Below are 17,240 nucleotides of genomic sequence, written 5' to 3' on the forward strand. Positions count from 1 at the left end.
CTGCAGTCTTAACATTGGTGGGGACACACAGTATAACACAGTAATAATAACCTGCATATTTGCTGCTATGTCCTAACCGCTCATGCCTTCTCCTGGGTATACTGCTGCACATACTGTTGGCCCTCAGCCCAGGCTTGCATCATTGCAGTGGTCCCTGATATTTTCTCCTTTACTTTAAAACAAAATGAGTGATTTATCATAAAAGCATTTAAAGCTTCTAGCTGTGAGGGGACACTTCACCCTGTCGACTCCTAAGTGCCAGACCAGTCTCTCAAGTGTCTTTCTTCATAGACTACAGCTCAGCCTTCAATACTATCACACCTGACCTCCTGATCAACAAATTACTGGACATTAAACCAACCAAGGAGACAGGGTGGACCAGGCCCCCTCTACATAAATGGAGACGGTGTAGACAGGGTGACTTCTTTTACATTTCTCAGTGAATCTTTCATGGACTATCACTATCGGGTGAACAGGGTGTAGAGGATGGGACTGAGGACACAGCCCTGTAATGTGCTGATGTTTGTGATGATGCTGGCTGAAGTCCTGTTCCCTATTCTGACAGACTAAGGCCTGCGAGTCAGAAAGTCCAGCAGCCAGTCACAGAGGATGGGGTGTAAGGGGGGACAGGTTTGTGGGTGCTGAGTGTGGAGCTGTGGTCTGCAAACCACTGGGCTGAAACAGTAAATGAATCGTTCAACAAGCATGGGACATGGATCATGCACTAACCCCCAACATCTTTGGGATGTCGAAACTCCATCATCATTACACGATCTTGGAGAAAAATGAATGCAAGTCAGAAATAGACATTAGCTATCTAAATGATGTAAGAGCAAATGTTACACAATACAACGCCACAGGCAATCTATAGTATATATATCTTTGTGGCTGTGTGAGTCATAAGATGTATAAATGAGGACTATTAATGAATGGATACATGTGTAAAGCATTTATTACATAACTTGTTATTTTTCTCACTGTGTAGTAATAAAAACATTCCAGTAACAAGTGGAACAACTTTAACATTATTTCAGCCGACTGTGCCTGATAAACCTGAAAAACTGCTGTCACACTATATACATGTATATATGTCAGTAAGCTGTCATAAAGAACATCAATGAGGATAAAACCATTACTGAATAAAGGTCTAATGACTTTTTAATGTCTATTTATAGATTGTTGGTCAAGTGAATAATAAACCTTAAGGTGAAGAGAAGAAACATGCAGGTAACAACACATGAATACTGGAGCCTTCAGCTAAGTGAAGAACAGCTGTGGTTGTTTACTTTGTGACACATTCCAAGTTGTTGTGAATTTTATCAAAGTCCCTCTGTCTTTCCACGGTTTTATCAACACGGGCTGTGACTTCTTTCAGTTTTCTGAATCTCATTATCCAGCTGAAACATGTGCAGGTTGTTCCAGGTTCAGCTGGGTCTGCTCTCTTTGGTCAGCCTCTGTAAGGTCACTCAGTGATTCAGTCTATAAGATGAGTCTTTGACCCAGGATCTTGCGGTTGATCTCGGCCAAGGCCACAGAAAACACGAAGGCCTTCTCATCAGAGAGACTGGCATAAATATCCACTTCTTTCTCCTGTTTGTCTGTCAACACACAAAAACCAGTATATAAATGCATCGTTCTTACATCATTCCAAACCCTTACAGCATTTCTATGACAAACAAACTACAGATTTGGACACTATATTATTCACATATTTTACCTTTCTCTTCTTCCTGTTTCTTCAGCCCCACTGTTTTGGGTCTGCCCCGCCCCCTTCTGATGGGATCTGATTGGCTGTTGGTGCGGGGTCTTCTCCTGTTCTCCATGTCGTTGGTTAAAGGGGAGTCGATCCTCTCTCTGCGAATACGCTCTGTCCTCCTGCGCTTAAAGTCCAGCCTGTCTGTAGGTAGAAGATGTGTAGGAAAGATGTCCCCATTATATGTGGCTGGTCAGTAAAATACTGGAAAGTCAGTATTAATCAACTGAAGGATGTATAGTTTATGTGAACATTTTTATGTCAACAATTTAGCTATTTATAGCTGTAAGCTCACCTGCTATGGCTGGAGATGAGCGCTCATTTAACTTGGCATTCAGGAGTTTTCTGCTGATAAAAACAAAGCCACATGGGCAGGACTTACATGCTACTGGAATCTACAGGAAAAAAGAGAAGGCATAAAGATTAGTTTATCAAGTTGAATTTGAAAGCTGGAAGCTTTTTGTACTTTGTTTGTTCTTAATTTAATTAAGCATTCTTTGTATGTTCTTTTTCCGTTTACACATTTAAACTGCTTGGTGTCAGCAGCTGGTTCATTTCTGCATGTAGACATGGTGAAGACGACCTGCTGAAGTTCAGAGTGAGCATCAGAATGTGGAAGAAAGGTGATCTCAGTGACTCTGAACGTGGCATGGTTGTTGGTCTGAGTGTTTCAGGGATTTTCACACACAACCATCTCTAGTGTTTACAGAGAACGCTCTGAAACAGAGAAAATATGCATCGAGCAGCAGTTCTCTGCTGATGTCAGAGGTCAGAGGAGAATGGTCAGACTGGTTGGAGCTGATAGAAAGACAACAGGAACTCAAATAAGCACCGCTTCCAACCGAGGTCTGCAGAAGAGCATCTCTGAACGCACAACAGCCTTGAAGCAGACGGACTACAGCAGCAGAAGAACACAGCTGGAGTCACTGCTGTCAGCTAAGAACAGCAAACTGAGGCTACAACTCACACAGACCCACCAACACTGGACAATAGAAGACTGTAAAAACTCTGCCTGCTCTGATGAGTCTCCATTTGTGCTGACACATTCAGACGGTCAGTCAGAGTTTGGTGTAAACAACATAAAGCATGGATCCATCCTGCCTTGTATCAGTGGTTCAGGCTGCTGCTGCTGCTGTAATGGTGTGGGGGAGGTTTTCTTGTCACACTTTGGGCCCCTTAGTACCAACTGAGTCTGGTTTAAAGACCACAGCCTACCTGAGTATTGGTGCTGACCATGTCCATCCCTTTATGAGCACAGTGTACCATCTTCTGATGGATACTTCCAGCAGGAGAACACACCATGTCACAAAGCTCACATCATCTCTAACATGACATGAGTTCACTGCACTCAGATGTCCTCCACAGTCAGCAGATCTCAGTCCAATAGAGAACCTTTGAGACGTGCTGGAACAGGAGATTCACATCATGGACAAATCAGCTGACAAATCTGCAGCAGCTGTGTGATGCTGTCACGTCAAAATGGAGGAAAATCTCTGATCTTTGGTGGTTAAAGGTAAAAAGGGGTCTTACTCGGTACTAGTATTGTGTACCTTCTTATGACCAGTGAGTGTATGTCTATTAGTTGGTAACTAGTGTGTTATTAATGAGGTCAGTATTGTGCTTGTATTAGTCGTGTGTGTATGGTTACATATCTCTCTTTTATTGTGTAGCTGTGGGAAATAAGAGTGAGGACAGTCTTGAACTGAAACAGTTTGGGAACCCATGGAGGAGTTGTTTACAGGGTCATTTTGATCCCTTGAGTGACTTCTCTATACATTTTTATGAAATTCTAAGAAAAGAAATTTAATCTAGATTAGTCATTTAGGAGAAATCTGTAGATCTACACACAAACACACACATATATCTATACATGTGTGTGTCTGTGTATTTCCTGAAAAAGAACAACAAATCATGCAGACAATAATGCAGCCTACATATTTAGTTTTAAAAATGGAGCCCAACAGTAAACTGGTTAAAGTTATTAGAGGTTTCCATGGCAGCCCACTGTAATCTGCAGCTGACGTGCTTTCAATGTTTTACCCACGAAGACGTGTTTGCTCTGCAAAAGGTCTGCAGCTGATTTTGAGTGGATTTGTCGATGTTGTGTTTTACACAACAGTGGAGCTGCCACTGAAGCACATTTCCGTCTTAATGGCTGGTAATTCCCCGTATGCTGCCATGATTGTTATCAATAAAACAAATAATCAAATGAAGCACATACTCGAGGAGTAACATTAGACAATTTAAACACGTATTTCCTCACCTGTTGGTCGCATTCAGGACAGGATTTAGTAGCCATTTTGACCTTCTTTGTTTTATTTGCCGACATAGTCTGTTTCTTGTAGTGACACGCCAGCAGCTTTACGATAGATGTAACTTCTGCCTGCAGTACATGGACGGAAGCTGCTTTACGCCGGACACTCACACCCTGAACACACACATGTCACAAACACACAAATGTCGCGTTCGCTCAGTGATAACACACCTTGAAGAAATACCTACACAGTTCTGTATACTAATATTGTTAAAAAGCTGTGAGCATGCGCACAGCGAACCCTTCTCGTGATATGCTGCATTCACGTAACTTTGGGGAAATGATACACGCAACTCAAGCTACAGTCAACGAAAGACCATGCTGTTCCCGTTTGGCTTGTGTATATAAAATAGAAGCATATTTTAAAAACTACACAATGAATTCAACTCAGACAAAACAACATCAAATGTGACATTTATTGGCTACATCCATTTACCTCTGTGCAAAAAATGTAATTCATCCTGAAAAGCCATCTTTTAATTTTAGTTTGTGTTATATTGCTTAATTGCACCTTGCATGGCTCCTTGTGTTTGTTGTTATGTGCCTAATGCAATGATAAGCTTGTATGTGTCTGTATATGGCAATAATCACAGTCTGATTTTTGAAAACAAGGCCACCATTAGTTCTCTCACAGCTCTGATTTTAAAGTTTTTAGATTTCTGACAAATCCTTTTTTTTCTCTATTTAGTGATGCTAACATTTTAGTCCTCATCTGAACCCTCGAATAGATAAAGGTATTCAGTGAGTTGCAATCTACAAACTTACAGCTGGATCCTAAAATAAAATAATAAAAATAAAAATAAATAGTAATATAATAATATTATTTTTACGGCTTTCTTATTGACCCATTACATTAATTCCAGCTCAGGTCGGTGTATTTGACTGAAGTTCAGCTGGGAAACAACTTTCTGAAGCAGCAGTGAGGCCACGCCTGTCCTCTGATGTGAGGGCAGCTGAGCGCAGACCGTGAAGGCATCATTAATGTGAGTCACATGACAGGCCAGCCTCTCCGACTGCTCTGATACACATCCAATAACCATGGTAAGCAGTTTTCCAAATACATTATTTTATGTGCATGTTTCTTTTGGATGTCATCACATATTGATCTTTAGGTCAGCGTGTCTGAAAAGTCTCATTTAAACCGGTCTAAAAACACTAATGTGTTTGAGGGGTACTCTGGCCTAGCGCCTCGGAGCTAACGTCTGACAGCTAGCTAGGCTAACAAGCAACCGACTGATTGGAGCAGCCAAAGGAAGAAATAGGTGTTTTATTATTATCACGTATCTACAAAACCATTCATTATGATCTGTTGTTGCATAATATGCGTGTAATGAAACGAGCCGCTATGTGTATGAAAGTAAAGCAGGTGACAGTATGACAACTGACGCTAGCTTCTGCTAGCTTGTTCCGCTTTGCTGTGACATATTTTTACTGTATGCTGCTAAATGATGCGGCTTCAGTTCGTCCCATTTTGGACTAGTGGGAACTGTGTCTGTTTGTTTGTGCTATACTTTAACTGGGAACGCCTTTATACACACTGTCGTATATGCGGACATGGCAGCAACAGCCGCAAACATTAGATTTGATCGGACTCTAATGGGAATTGCATCCTAGCGGAGTTAGATTGATGACTTATGTTGTTCCGTTTGTTCCGGAAGTAACTGGAAGTCTTGTTGATGCTGATTACCTGAACATATTTTATTTGGCCACCAAAAAAAACAGATATTGTTATGTTTTGTGTGTTTGTTTCTTATTCCGTCTACGGTTCTGTTTTTATGATGGCCGCACATAAAAAACGCACATAAAACATGCAAATAAAGAAAACATCACAATTTGATAACACACGTGCTAGAAATCCCACACACACGCGCTTTATAAGTGCTGTATAACATCTACTTTGCAACTATGGACAATGTTTCCGGGATGACCCCCAAAAAAGTGAGGAACCACTTTTGGGTTCTTCTGGAAACAGCATGTTTTCCTCTGGATGTACACAGATGAGTTGAAGATGTTGAGTGTTTGCGTGTAGTTTTTGTGTTTTAAACCACTTCAGCAAAGTAATCTCATGTTTAATAGGTGACACTGAATTCTACAGTTTGAAGAATTTCTGCATTGATTATGCAACAAAAAACATGTCAGGAAGATTTCAAGCCAAGAATGATCATAAAGCGTGTTTTTCCTGTCCTGCTCTTATAGCCAACCACCCAGCAGTCTCCCCAGGATGAACAGGAGAAGCTCCTGGATGAAGCTGTCCAGGCTGTCAAGGTCCAGTCATTTCAGATGAAGCGATGCCTGGTAGGATGAGTTCAGTTTTTTTGACGCCTTTGATAATTGTTTGGTCTGCATTATGTGTCCAGCCATAAGGGTATGTGACACACTAGGCTAGCAGTTAACCTGTGTGATGACAGATTTCTATTAGTTCTTTAAGATGAAAAAGGTGTTATATTTCCTGCACAAAGTCTAACTTTTTATAAATAAAATAAATAAGTGTCATGTAGGACATGTTTTTGTTTTGACGATTTATACCATGATTGTTTTAATGGTCTGCAGGACAAGAACAAGCTGATGGATGCTTTAAAGCATGCCTCTAACATGCTGGGTGAGCTGAGGACCTCCATGCTTTCTCCAAAAAGCTACTATGAGCTCTGTATCCTTAACATGTGTGTTTCTAATAGCTACTGCAGGCTTGTCTCGTTGTCGACTGTGGAGCGACAGATTTTCGAGCTTGGACATCATTGTTCTGTTAAAATAGCACCATGTTCAAAAAATCTGTACCCAAGGGAACTGTATGACACATTTACCCTGTGCGTAGGATGCTCTGTGTGTGTCAGAGCACAACTGTCTCATCACACTATGCTAATACGCTTACTGCAGCATGCACACCAGAGTCACAGCTGAATGAAAGGCCAGACATAAACCTCCCAGTAAATGTGAACACAGGGTGCTTGAATCACTGCCTAGCTCATTTCCTCAGACACACTGTACACAATCATGGACGTGAAAACCATAGCAACCCTCACTCTGAGGAGATGTATGCTGCAGCCTCCATCTGTACAACGTGCCTTTAAAGGAATATAAAGACAAGTAAACTATGCAGAGAAATTGACCAGGCTAGACTAAGAAGAAGAAATGTGTCAGCAAAGATTGTACCATCTTGTTGACTGAAGCTGCTGCTCCTGACTCTCTGTTATTGTTGACTACAAATAATTCATGGTGAGTTTGCACAGCTCCCTAACAGTGTTTTCAGATATGGCTATATCTGATGAACTCCACTACCTAGAGGTTTATCTGACTGACGAGTTTGCCAAGGGACGCAAGGTTGCAGATCTTTACGAGCTGGTCCAGTACGCAGGCAACATCATCCCCAGACTGTGAGTATCCATGTTGGATTTGAATATGTCGACTTACCGCATGAGTGTCGTTGTCACTTGATATGTGAAACCAGATTTATGAAAATGTATGTGATAAACGTAAGAATGCATTTTCTTTTTTCAGAGTAATTTTGTTTTATTTTATTAAGTTATGTTATTTCCTGTGCGGATGGAACTTGCATCAATCTGAACTGTGAAAAAACCTTATCAAAAAAAGAATGGACCCTTAACCTCGGATCCTATGCGCTAACAGATGAGCCATTAAATTGATTGTTGACTGAACCTAGATAGCCAGACAGTTATTAGCCATTACTTGAACTTTATCAAGGGTAGAATAGAGTAGGTCACACTCTCTTAAGTGATAGAATGCATGCAGTCTCATGGGTTAGGCCAATCAGTCATGAGTTTGATCGATCCTTTTCATTGATTATAGGCTATTTCCTGTGGCCTTTTTACACCATTTACATGTATACTCACTAGATCAGGAGGAGTTATCTGTGTTACAGACACGGATACATTCCACTGGAGCACACCAAAGGATTTATTTCTAAATATAATATAATGCCTCTCTCATTGTGCCTCATCGTTTCCTGCCTCTCTCCCCAGCTATCTGCTTATCACAGTGGGAGTGGTGTACGTCCGCTCCTTCCCCCAGTCTCGTAAGGACATACTGAAGGATCTGGTCGAGATGTGTCGTGGTGTCCAGCACCCACTCAGAGGCCTCTTCCTCAGAAATTACCTGTTGCAGTGTACCCGCAATATTCTACCAGATGATGGCGAGCAGTCAGAGTAAGCAAGGCTAGCTCTTTGCATGTTTGATCTTCATCCTATTTTTCAATGTCAACAATGACAGAAGTCTGAAGTGGGATGAAAACCTAATTGAAGATTTCTTCAAGTAGCCTTTGATTTACAGCCTCTATGCATTCATTGTCATCAGTACTACTAACAGAATCAAAATAAACTATTGTGCGTGGGGCAGTGTCACTGACGGTTGCCCACAGACACCACCATTGTCCTTGCAGGAATAATCTATATTGATTAGTGTTTGGCTACAGTGTGAGAACCTCGTGGACCTAGCTTCTTTGCTGCCTTACTCTCTGGTTTAAGTGTGTGATGAACTTGATCAGCCACTTGGCAAATATGTTTTCCTCACATTGGCAAACTAGACCTCTGCTCTAAGCAGGGCTGATTTTTCAACATCCGTACACACAGACACTCTTTGACTGCACATACATGTATGTGTTTTTATTGGGCAAATGACCAAATGAATATATGCATGTTCACAAGCAGAGTTAGAGACAGGACGAGGTAGCCCACAGAGTAAAGAGGAACTTCAGAAAAAATTTATAATTTAAATTTCACGGAAACACTGCTAATTTATATTTGTAGAAGTAATCTTTGCTTTGCAGTTTCTTTATCACTGTTCTGTTGAAGAACAGAAGATAAACAAAGTATAATTTGTGATGTTGAAGCTTTTTCAGCGAGTGAGTGTGCATGCTGTGATGTTGCTGCCTAATACTCTTATATAAATACCTGTATACTCATAAGTATACGTCCAAATACATGTAGCTATGAATTTAGATTCAGACGTATTGCCTGCATATACAAAGACTGTGTCGTGTTGTTAGGTGGGTAATAGCAAACACAAAGAGAAAATAACACAATAAATAGTTTATCATCACAAATAGAGTATAAGAAGTTCTGCAATCATTGTTTGGATGCTAACAACAAAATAAGTGATTCAAGAGAACATAAAGTTATCTTGTTCTTCATAAACAAGAAGCTTTTCACAGCAAAGGCATTCCTACTATACCAAATACCTGATCTATACTAAAACATACTGTGTCGAGACTGCAACTGTTTACAACCCTTCACTTCTGTTTTCTCCACAGGGGGTCAGAGGAGATGACTGGTGACATCAATGACTCCATGGACTTTGTCCTTTTAAACTTTGCGGAAATGAACAAGCTGTGGGTTCGAATGCAGCATCAGGGACACAGCCGGGACAGAGAGAAGAGAGAAAAGGAACGGCAGGAGCTCAGGATTCTGGTCGGCACTAATCTGGTCCGCCTCAGCCAGCTGGAGGGCGTCAACGTGGACAAGTACAAACAGGTGAGTGTGCTGCAGACATTGTTGATACATGAACATCAAGTTAATCTTATAAAAATGTTGTAACTGCCAGTACATTCTCAGCTTAACAGACATTTGCCTTTAAAATGTAAAATATTAGTAACCCTTGATAATGTACTGTTGACATGAATTTTGACACTTACTGTGTATTTTTTTTGCTATTTGTCTAATTTTATGTCTGATCAGTAAAACATTTTTTCATCTGTTTGTTGCAGATTGTTCTTCCTGGAGTGCTGGAACAGGTTGTGAACTGCAGAGACTCATTGGCACAGGAATATTTAATGGAGTGCATCATTCAGGTAGGAGGGTTACGCAGCGCATTCTCAATTCGACAGCACACCGAGAGGAACCCTTTGCCAATTGTTTCATACATTATGTCGAGTACACACAAAGCGCCACCTTTTGGAACTAAATCAACATTGTCCCATCAGGTTTTCCCAGATGAGTTCCACCTTCAGACCCTGAATCCTTTCCTACGTTCCTGTGCTGAGCTCCATCAACACGTTAATGTCAAGAATATCATCATTGCCCTCATCGACAGGTACAGATCACTGACTGTAAATAAGCTAAACCAGTAGAGGCAGCTTAAGTGTTTGTCTGCTTCTTGTAATAACTTTTTATTTGAATGTATAATGATTTATAAATTAACATTTATTGTTGTTGTTGCTGTTGCTGTCATTGTTAATAACTGTCTGTTTTGTTCTCTAGACTTGCTCTGTTTGCTCATCGAGAAGACGGCCCGGGCATTCCAGCCGAAATCAAACTTTTTGACATCTTCTCTCAGCAAGTGGCCACTGTCATTCAGGTACACTTAAGTGTTCAGATCTTCTGTTACACTTTTGAATCTATCCATCATCCAAACCCGCTTTGTTCTGCAGTGCAGGGTCACAGGGGGCTGGAGCCTATACATATTTAAATCGGATTCTTTAATTTAATTATCATGTAAAGACAGGCACATTGTGACACACTGTGTCTTCAGCATTAAAAAAACTCCTAAAACAGAGATAAGCTGAACTCTACAAAACCTTGATTTATTTCTTTATTTTTTAATCTTGAGGCATTGGTGAGTGAAGATAATAAACTTGTTGTAGAAAATAAGTGAATTGTGGAACCAGTCAAATCTCTTTTGGTCACATAATAGTAACTTGAAATATATCTTTACACAGATTCATATATCAAAAAAGTTAAAGGGGAAATTGCCCAGACACCAGAGCTTTAATATTATTGTGGAAATATCAGTGAAGTGAACCTGTTATCACTACCATGCCTGTAGTTAATGGTGCAGTCATAAGAATAATTACTAGCAGCGACACAGCAATTAAAATACAGTCTGTATTGTTAGGTGTGTGTGTGTCAGACAGAAAAACACAGCTGAAAAAAGATAAAAGCCTTAGTATTGTAATGTAGCCAAGGTCAAGAAAAGAAAATTGCATACATAATGATTTATAACGGAACAGTCTTAGTCGATTCCTCCCAAGCTTCAGTGCCAGTAGCTGCAACACATCTGACTGACCATGATACACTGATTGTGTGTTTCTGTGATTTCTCCTCTCCTTCAGTCGCGTCAGGACATGCCATCAGAAGACGTGGTCTCCCTTCAGGTCTCCCTCATCAATCTGGCCATGAAATGCTACCCTGACCGCGTGGACTACGTAGACAAGGTCCTGGAGAGCACCGTGGAGATATTCAACAAACTCAACCTGGAACAGTGAGTAAAAAAAATAAAGGCGTAAATGTGTGATGTGTGTTGGCAGCAAGTAGGGCACAGTACCAGTTTTGTACCATGGTGTAGGAGGGCCACCTTTGTAAGCTGTCAGGAACCCACATCACATCTCCTTGGGTCATGTGACTTACCCCTCTGCATGCAAGTACTTCCTGTAACACTAGGCAACTGAGAAAGTGTTGAATCTCTTGTCTCTTCCAACTCCTGCAGCATAGCCACCAGCAGTGCAGTGTCAAAGGAACTTACCCGACTGTTGAAGATCCCTGTGGATACCTACAACAACATCCTGATGGTGCTGCAACTCAAGCACTTCCCCCCGCTCTTCGAATACTTCGACTATGAGTCGCGCAAGAGCATGAGCTGCTATGTGCTGAGCAACACGCTGGACTACAACACCACCATTGTGGCGCAAGAACAGGTTAGATTTTTTTTTGACTCAGGCATGATGTTACCATACCACATCTGTCTGGTACTACCAATATTGTAAATGGTGCCACTAGTAAAACTCAAAAAAGCTTTTTATGTCATGAGTAAGTGATAAATCCCCCCTGGTTTTGTGACAGCTACAGTAATTACTGGTGGGGATTGACGGAAAATTCCATCAACATCACATCATCCATTAACAGTAATAATTAAATCTTTCTCACTTGTTTAATTGTGGAGGAGATGACCAATACTTCAGCTACAATGTGCACCGTGTCTGATGCCTGTGCACCCTAAGGAATGGATGACTGTAAAAATGTGTATATTAAATTTAAAACAGATGGAGCTCGTATTTTTCAGCATCGGTTCCCTCTGTTGAACGTCTGTTTTCTTTAGGTGGACGCCATCTTGAACTTGGTATCAACACTGATCCAGGATCAGCCAGACCAACCAGCAGATGATCCTGACCCTGAGGACTTTGCTGAGGAGCAGAGCCTTGTGGGTCGTTTTATCCATCTGCTCCACTCTGAGGATCCCGATCAACAGTATCTTGTAGGTCCTTCTCTTGAAGTTAAAGAGTCACGACAGTGTTTTTGCACATTAATCTAATGTAATAAATAAACTGCACACAATAGTAGTTTTGAAAACCTCCCTGTGATCTTATGGTGTTGACTTAACATTCTGATTTTGACTTTAGATTCTGAACACGGCCCGGAAACATTTTGGTGCTGGTGGAAACCAAAGGATCCGCTACACACTGCCTCCTCTGGTGTTCGCTGCTTACCAGCTAGCCTTTAGATACAAGGAAAACTCTTCAACGGTGAGCACATGTTCTTTTTCAGCTCATAGCTGCAGTGTAATGTCGTATTTATTAATAAGTTCTAAATCTTTTTTCTGTTAGGATGACAAGTGGGAAAAGAAGTGCCAAAAGATCTTCTCCTTCGCCCACCAGACCATCAGTGCACTTATCAAGGCAGAGCTTGCTGAGCTGCCTCTCCGACTCTTCCTGCAGGGGGCGCTGGCTGCAGGCGAGATCGGCTTTGAGAATCACGAGACTGTAGCGTATGAGTTCATGTCACAGGTGAATGTTTGATAAGATTTTGCATGTATTACAATGATACATTTGGTTCTGCCGCCCTCACCTTTTCCCTTTATTTCTCTGTCTTATCTGTACTTCAGGCCTTCTCCCTGTATGAGGACGAGATCAGTGACTCCAAAGCTCAGTTGGCAGCCATCACGCTGATCATCGGCACCTTTGAACGAATGCGATGCTTCAGCGAGGAAAACCACGAGCCTCTGAGAACTCAGTGTGCGCTGGCTGCATCCAAGCTGCTGAAAAAGCCTGACCAGTGCAGAGCTGTCAGCATCTGCGCCCATCTCTTTTGGTCAGGTCGGAGCACCGACAAGAATGGAGAGGAGGTGTGTTTTTTCTCTCTCTCTCTACATGTTCTGATGGTATTTTGTTGAAATTAAATCTGTTTATATCTCTCATTGCTAACCATTACTTCTCCATCTTTAGATCCGTGACGGTAAGCGGGTGATGGAGTGTCTAAAGAAAGCCCTGAAGATTGCCAACCAGTGTATGGATCCATCACTGCAAGTCCAGCTTTTCATTGAAATCCTCAACAGATACGTCTGCTTCTACGAGCGGGAGAATGACGCGGTAGGTCACGAGTTTTTAATAAGATTAGACTCCTATTAGTTAGGAAAAAAACTGATTTGAACCCCGGCTGATTTTGTTTGTTTGAACACTAACAAAGAGATGATCAGTCTATAATTTCACGTAGGTTTGTTTGAACAGTAAGAGACAGAACAATAACAAAACATCCAGAAAAAATGCATTTCAAAAAGGTCATAAACGAATTCACACTTTCATGAATGATCCCCGATCAAACAGCAGGATTTCTGGCTCCCAGGTGTATTTATACAGGTAAGGAGCTGACACTGGGAGCCCTCTCAGCTCATTACCTGTATAAAAGACACCTGTCCACAGAAGCCATTAATCAATCCAGATTCCAAACTCTTCAACATGGCCAAGACCAAAGAGCTTTCCGTGCAAGGTCTCCCCTCAAGGAGTTTCAATGATAATGAGAACGGTGAGGAATCAGCCTACTCGGGAGGAACCTGTCAATGATCTCAAGGCAGCTGGGACACAGTCACCAAGAAAACAGTTGGTAACACACTACACCGTGAAGGACTGAAATCCTGCAGTGCCGCAAGGTCCCCCTGCTGAAGAAAGCACATGCACAGGCCCGGTTGAAGTTTGCCACTGAACATCTGAATGATTCAGAGGAGGACTGGCTGAAAGTGTTGTGGTCACATGAGACCAAAATCCAGCTCTTTGGCATCAACGCACCTCGCTGTGTTTGGAGGAAGGAGGATTCTGCCTATGACTCCAAGAACACCGTCCCCACCGTCAAACATGGAGGTGGACACATTATGCTCTGGGGGTGTTTTTCTGCCAAGGGGACAGGACAGCTTCACCGCTTCCCTCAGCCAGGGCATTGAAAATGCGCCGTGTGTGGGTATTCCAGCATGACAAAACACATGACCAAGGCAACAAAGGATTGATGTAGAAGAAGCATAATAAGGTCCTGGAGTGGCCTAGTCGGTCTCCAGACCTTAATCCCACAGAAAATCTGTGGAGGGAGCTTAAGGTTCCAGTTTCTAACATCAGCCACCAAACATTAATCACTTGGAGAGGATCTGGGACAAAATCCCCCCTGAGATGTGTGCAGACCTTGTGGTCAACTACAAGAAACGTCTGACCTCTGTGAGGTTTTGCCCCCAAATACTAAAGCACGTTTTGTGAAGGGATCAATTACTTATTTCATTCATGAAAAAGTGATCAAACAGGAGAGTCAGGGTGTACTTTTCTATATTTTCCTTTTTAATAACATTAGTCTCAGTGTTGTGGACCTTAAATCATTTAAAAGTTTAAAATTGCCTGAAATGCTGCCAGTGTGATGCAGAGATCCTTGCTAAAACTGCACTGTAATACTACATGTTGATGAAGACTCTCAGTCATCCAGGTCATAATACATAGAGGAGATTGAAGCAAGGCGTCTGTGTGTGTCCTTTTGAGCACTGCATACAGGCACCCTCCTGTTAAAACACTCCACATGGAGCTTTGTGGTGTCTGTTTCTAGTTATGATCCAATTTTGATGTTTTAGTGGCTTTTAAGAGATGCTTTTATTGTTTATTGCTGTTCACAAGGGCATTTTTGACACTGTCCTTCATCCTCAACCTTTCCAGGTCACAGTGCAGGTATTAAACCAGCTGATCCAGAAGATCAGGGAAGACCTCCCTAACCTGGAAGCAAGTGAAGAAACGGAGCAGATCAACAAACACTTCCACAATACACTGGAGCATCTTCGTCTGCAAAGAGAGTCCCCGGAGTCTGAGGGCCCCGCCTATGAGGGCCTGGTCCTTTAAAAAACTAATGCAGGATGGAAGGATGTTCAGTCCCTCCCTAGATGTTTCACTATATTATAAATATACAACTGCACACACAAAATATTATCCTGTAGGTCAGGAATAAAAATAAATGTCAAGAAGAGCTAAAAGAACTCATTCCTTCCTTTTATTCTTCATTTCTCTGCGTCATTTCCTCCTCTCTGTCCCCCACTTGCAGAAGTGCAGGTCGGACATGTTAAGAAGCATGTGTCAGCAATACTGCACGTAACTTCAATGTGCACTCGTGGCAAGTCTTAGACACCGCCCCTTTATGGGTTCACATCAGCCAGTCAGTCTGTAACCTGCATCATTTTTCCTGTTAATAGTAGACTTACTAGCTGTGACCGGTGAACCCTCAGCCCCTCATATCTGCCCATGATGAGAAGTGACTGGATTAGCTGACTGTATAATGGCTCCAGAGTCTAGTAGTGGTCTAAATAATCAGTAACTCTGCTGTTCTTTAGGAAGCTCCATGGCGTGTTTTAATTCAGTTGTGCCAAACTGAACTAAGGTTTCACCAGGTGAACGTGCAAACTTTGACCCCCACAGCGACAACACTAACCATGTTGTGCCCTTTGTAATTTGAAAATTGTCTGAACTTTTTGTAAGCAGCATTTATAGCACCATATGTCTGCATAGAAATTCCAAAAATGATGTTTTTCAGCAGCTCCTGCTCCCTTACATTTAAGCTGTGCTTCTTTTTAATGACCTTTGTCTCTGTCTGTGGATTCCTTCTCTTATGTTTTGGTTTCTTCTGGACCAACGGATTGACGAAACTTCAGTGTGTTTGCAGTGTTGGCATGCTTTAGTGTGCTTGTACCAAAAGGCCCACTGCTCACTTCATGTCACTAACGATGTCTGAATTTGTCTTTATTTTTCTGAATGGAACCCTGCTGGTTGGTGATGCTGTCCGGTTAATGTGTTGAGGATGGATCGTATGCTGGTTGCTATACAGAGTATCTAATGGTGTACAATTTCGGGATTGTTTGCCGCAGCGCCTGTTGATTTTTTTTTTTTTTTTTTTTTCTTAGCTGATGCTGATTTGTTGAAGGCAGTGTGTCTTTTTTGCTTTTAAATATGTCTTTAAACCCTCTTGTAAATCAGATAAATAAAAAAGTGAAGATTAAATAGAAATTATCATTGTCATTTACTGAAATAAAATTGAAATTAACAAAACATAATTGCATTTTGTTAATTTTACACTCAACATTAATATAATAAAATGTTATCATTACTAATATCCAGAGGTACTGTCATATATTCTGTTCTTACACTTTTAAGATTTCCCAGAAGCAATTTGCAGCCATTTATCAATACCTTCAAAATAACTTGGAGGAAGCTAAATGATACTGTAAATAGATACACCGCCCACTGTGGTGAGAATTATAATTGCAAATATTACAGGCGTTACTGCAGTTACTGTTACTGTTACAATAAAAACATGCAGAAGAGTGTGCGAACAATGTGTTTATTGTTCTTTGACAATTTTTCAGCCTTGACAAATTTTATTCAATTTATTTGTTCTAAAGAAAAATAAAAGATTAAAATGAAAAAGTGCATTTGCATTGAGTCTTACTCTATGCAATAGCGGCAGAGGAATCAATAAGAACATGTGGAGATGAGAATCATATTCGCAATATGTCACAGTTTCTGGTATGATTAAATACACATTTTATGGAACCTTTATAGAAATCATTGCATCTGTCGGCCAGCTGGTGCTGAGTAGTGATCAGTGTGCAGCAGTGGCTTTATTAATTCAGCAATAACCATCCACAGCATACAGACAGGATCTAATAGGAAATCCTTTATTTTTTCATTCAGTGCAGTTAAATGAGGTGTCACAGCGTTCATTAGGTGCAGGTAAATTAAACGGGCTATGCTATAGCTGTCGAAATATTGTGTTACTGTATTCTTACTTCAAGATTATGTTCCTTTGTAATAGAACAGGAGGGGGTCTATAGTGAGAGAGAATGCTGCGTATTTACGCACATGGCACAAAACATACCTCAAAAGAAAGACAAATCTAGAGCATCCATCCAGTATTTGTGCACAGTGCGTTAAGCCGTAGC

The 17,240-nt window shown here is 41.3% G+C and overlaps 2 protein-coding genes across 2 annotated transcripts; one reads left to right on the plus strand and one right to left on the minus strand.

Moving 5' to 3' along the window:
* Positions 1-936: 936 nt before the first annotated feature.
* Positions 937-4,310, minus strand: c3h16orf87 (chromosome 3 C16orf87 homolog). Its single transcript, XM_028401807.1, has 4 exons — positions 4,017-4,310; positions 2,049-2,148; positions 1,718-1,897; positions 937-1,598 (listed from the first exon to the last, which is right to left on the minus strand). Exons 1-4 carry the CDS (start codon positions 4,080-4,082, stop codon positions 1,480-1,482), a joined length of 465 nt encoding a protein of 154 aa, XP_028257608.1. The 5' UTR covers positions 4,083-4,310; the 3' UTR covers positions 937-1,479.
* Positions 4,311-5,033: 723 nt separating this feature from the next.
* Positions 5,034-16,283, plus strand: vps35 (VPS35 retromer complex component). The gene is made up of 17 exons (XM_028401766.1): positions 5,034-5,108; positions 6,264-6,362; positions 6,618-6,714; positions 7,315-7,438; positions 8,045-8,227; positions 9,331-9,550; positions 9,784-9,867; positions 10,000-10,109; positions 10,277-10,373; positions 11,128-11,276; positions 11,502-11,709; positions 12,111-12,266; positions 12,412-12,534; positions 12,616-12,795; positions 12,894-13,133; positions 13,234-13,377; positions 14,971-16,283. Exons 1-17 carry the CDS (start codon positions 5,106-5,108, stop codon positions 15,148-15,150), a joined length of 2,397 nt encoding a protein of 798 aa, XP_028257567.1. The 5' UTR covers positions 5,034-5,105; the 3' UTR covers positions 15,151-16,283.
* Positions 16,284-17,240: the final 957 nt, after the last annotated feature.

Source organism: Parambassis ranga, chromosome 3 (genome assembly GCF_900634625.1).
Source record: "Parambassis ranga chromosome 3, fParRan2.1, whole genome shotgun sequence".
NCBI classification, from domain to species: domain Eukaryota; kingdom Metazoa; phylum Chordata; class Actinopteri; family Ambassidae; genus Parambassis; species Parambassis ranga.

Coding starts and splice junctions, on each gene's coding strand:
- vps35 (XM_028401766.1), top strand. Junction 6,363..6,617: donor TTCAGATGAAGCGATGCCTG/GTAGGATGAGTT, acceptor AATGGTCTGCAG/GACAAGAACAAGCTGATGGA. Junction 11,710..12,110: donor CCATTGTGGCGCAAGAACAG/GTTAGATTTTTT, acceptor TGTTTTCTTTAG/GTGGACGCCATCTTGAACTT.
- c3h16orf87 (XM_028401807.1), bottom strand. CDS start 4,082: ATGTCGGCAAATAAAACAAAGAAGGTCAAAATGGCTACTAAATCCTGT. Junction 2,149..4,016: donor GTCCTGAATGCGACCAACAG/GTGAGGAAATAC, acceptor TTTTTCCTGTAG/ATTCCAGTAGCATGTAAGTC. Junction 1,599..1,717: donor GAAACAGGAAGAAGAGAAAG/GTAAAATATGTG, acceptor GTGTGTTGACAG/ACAAACAGGAGAAAGAAGTG.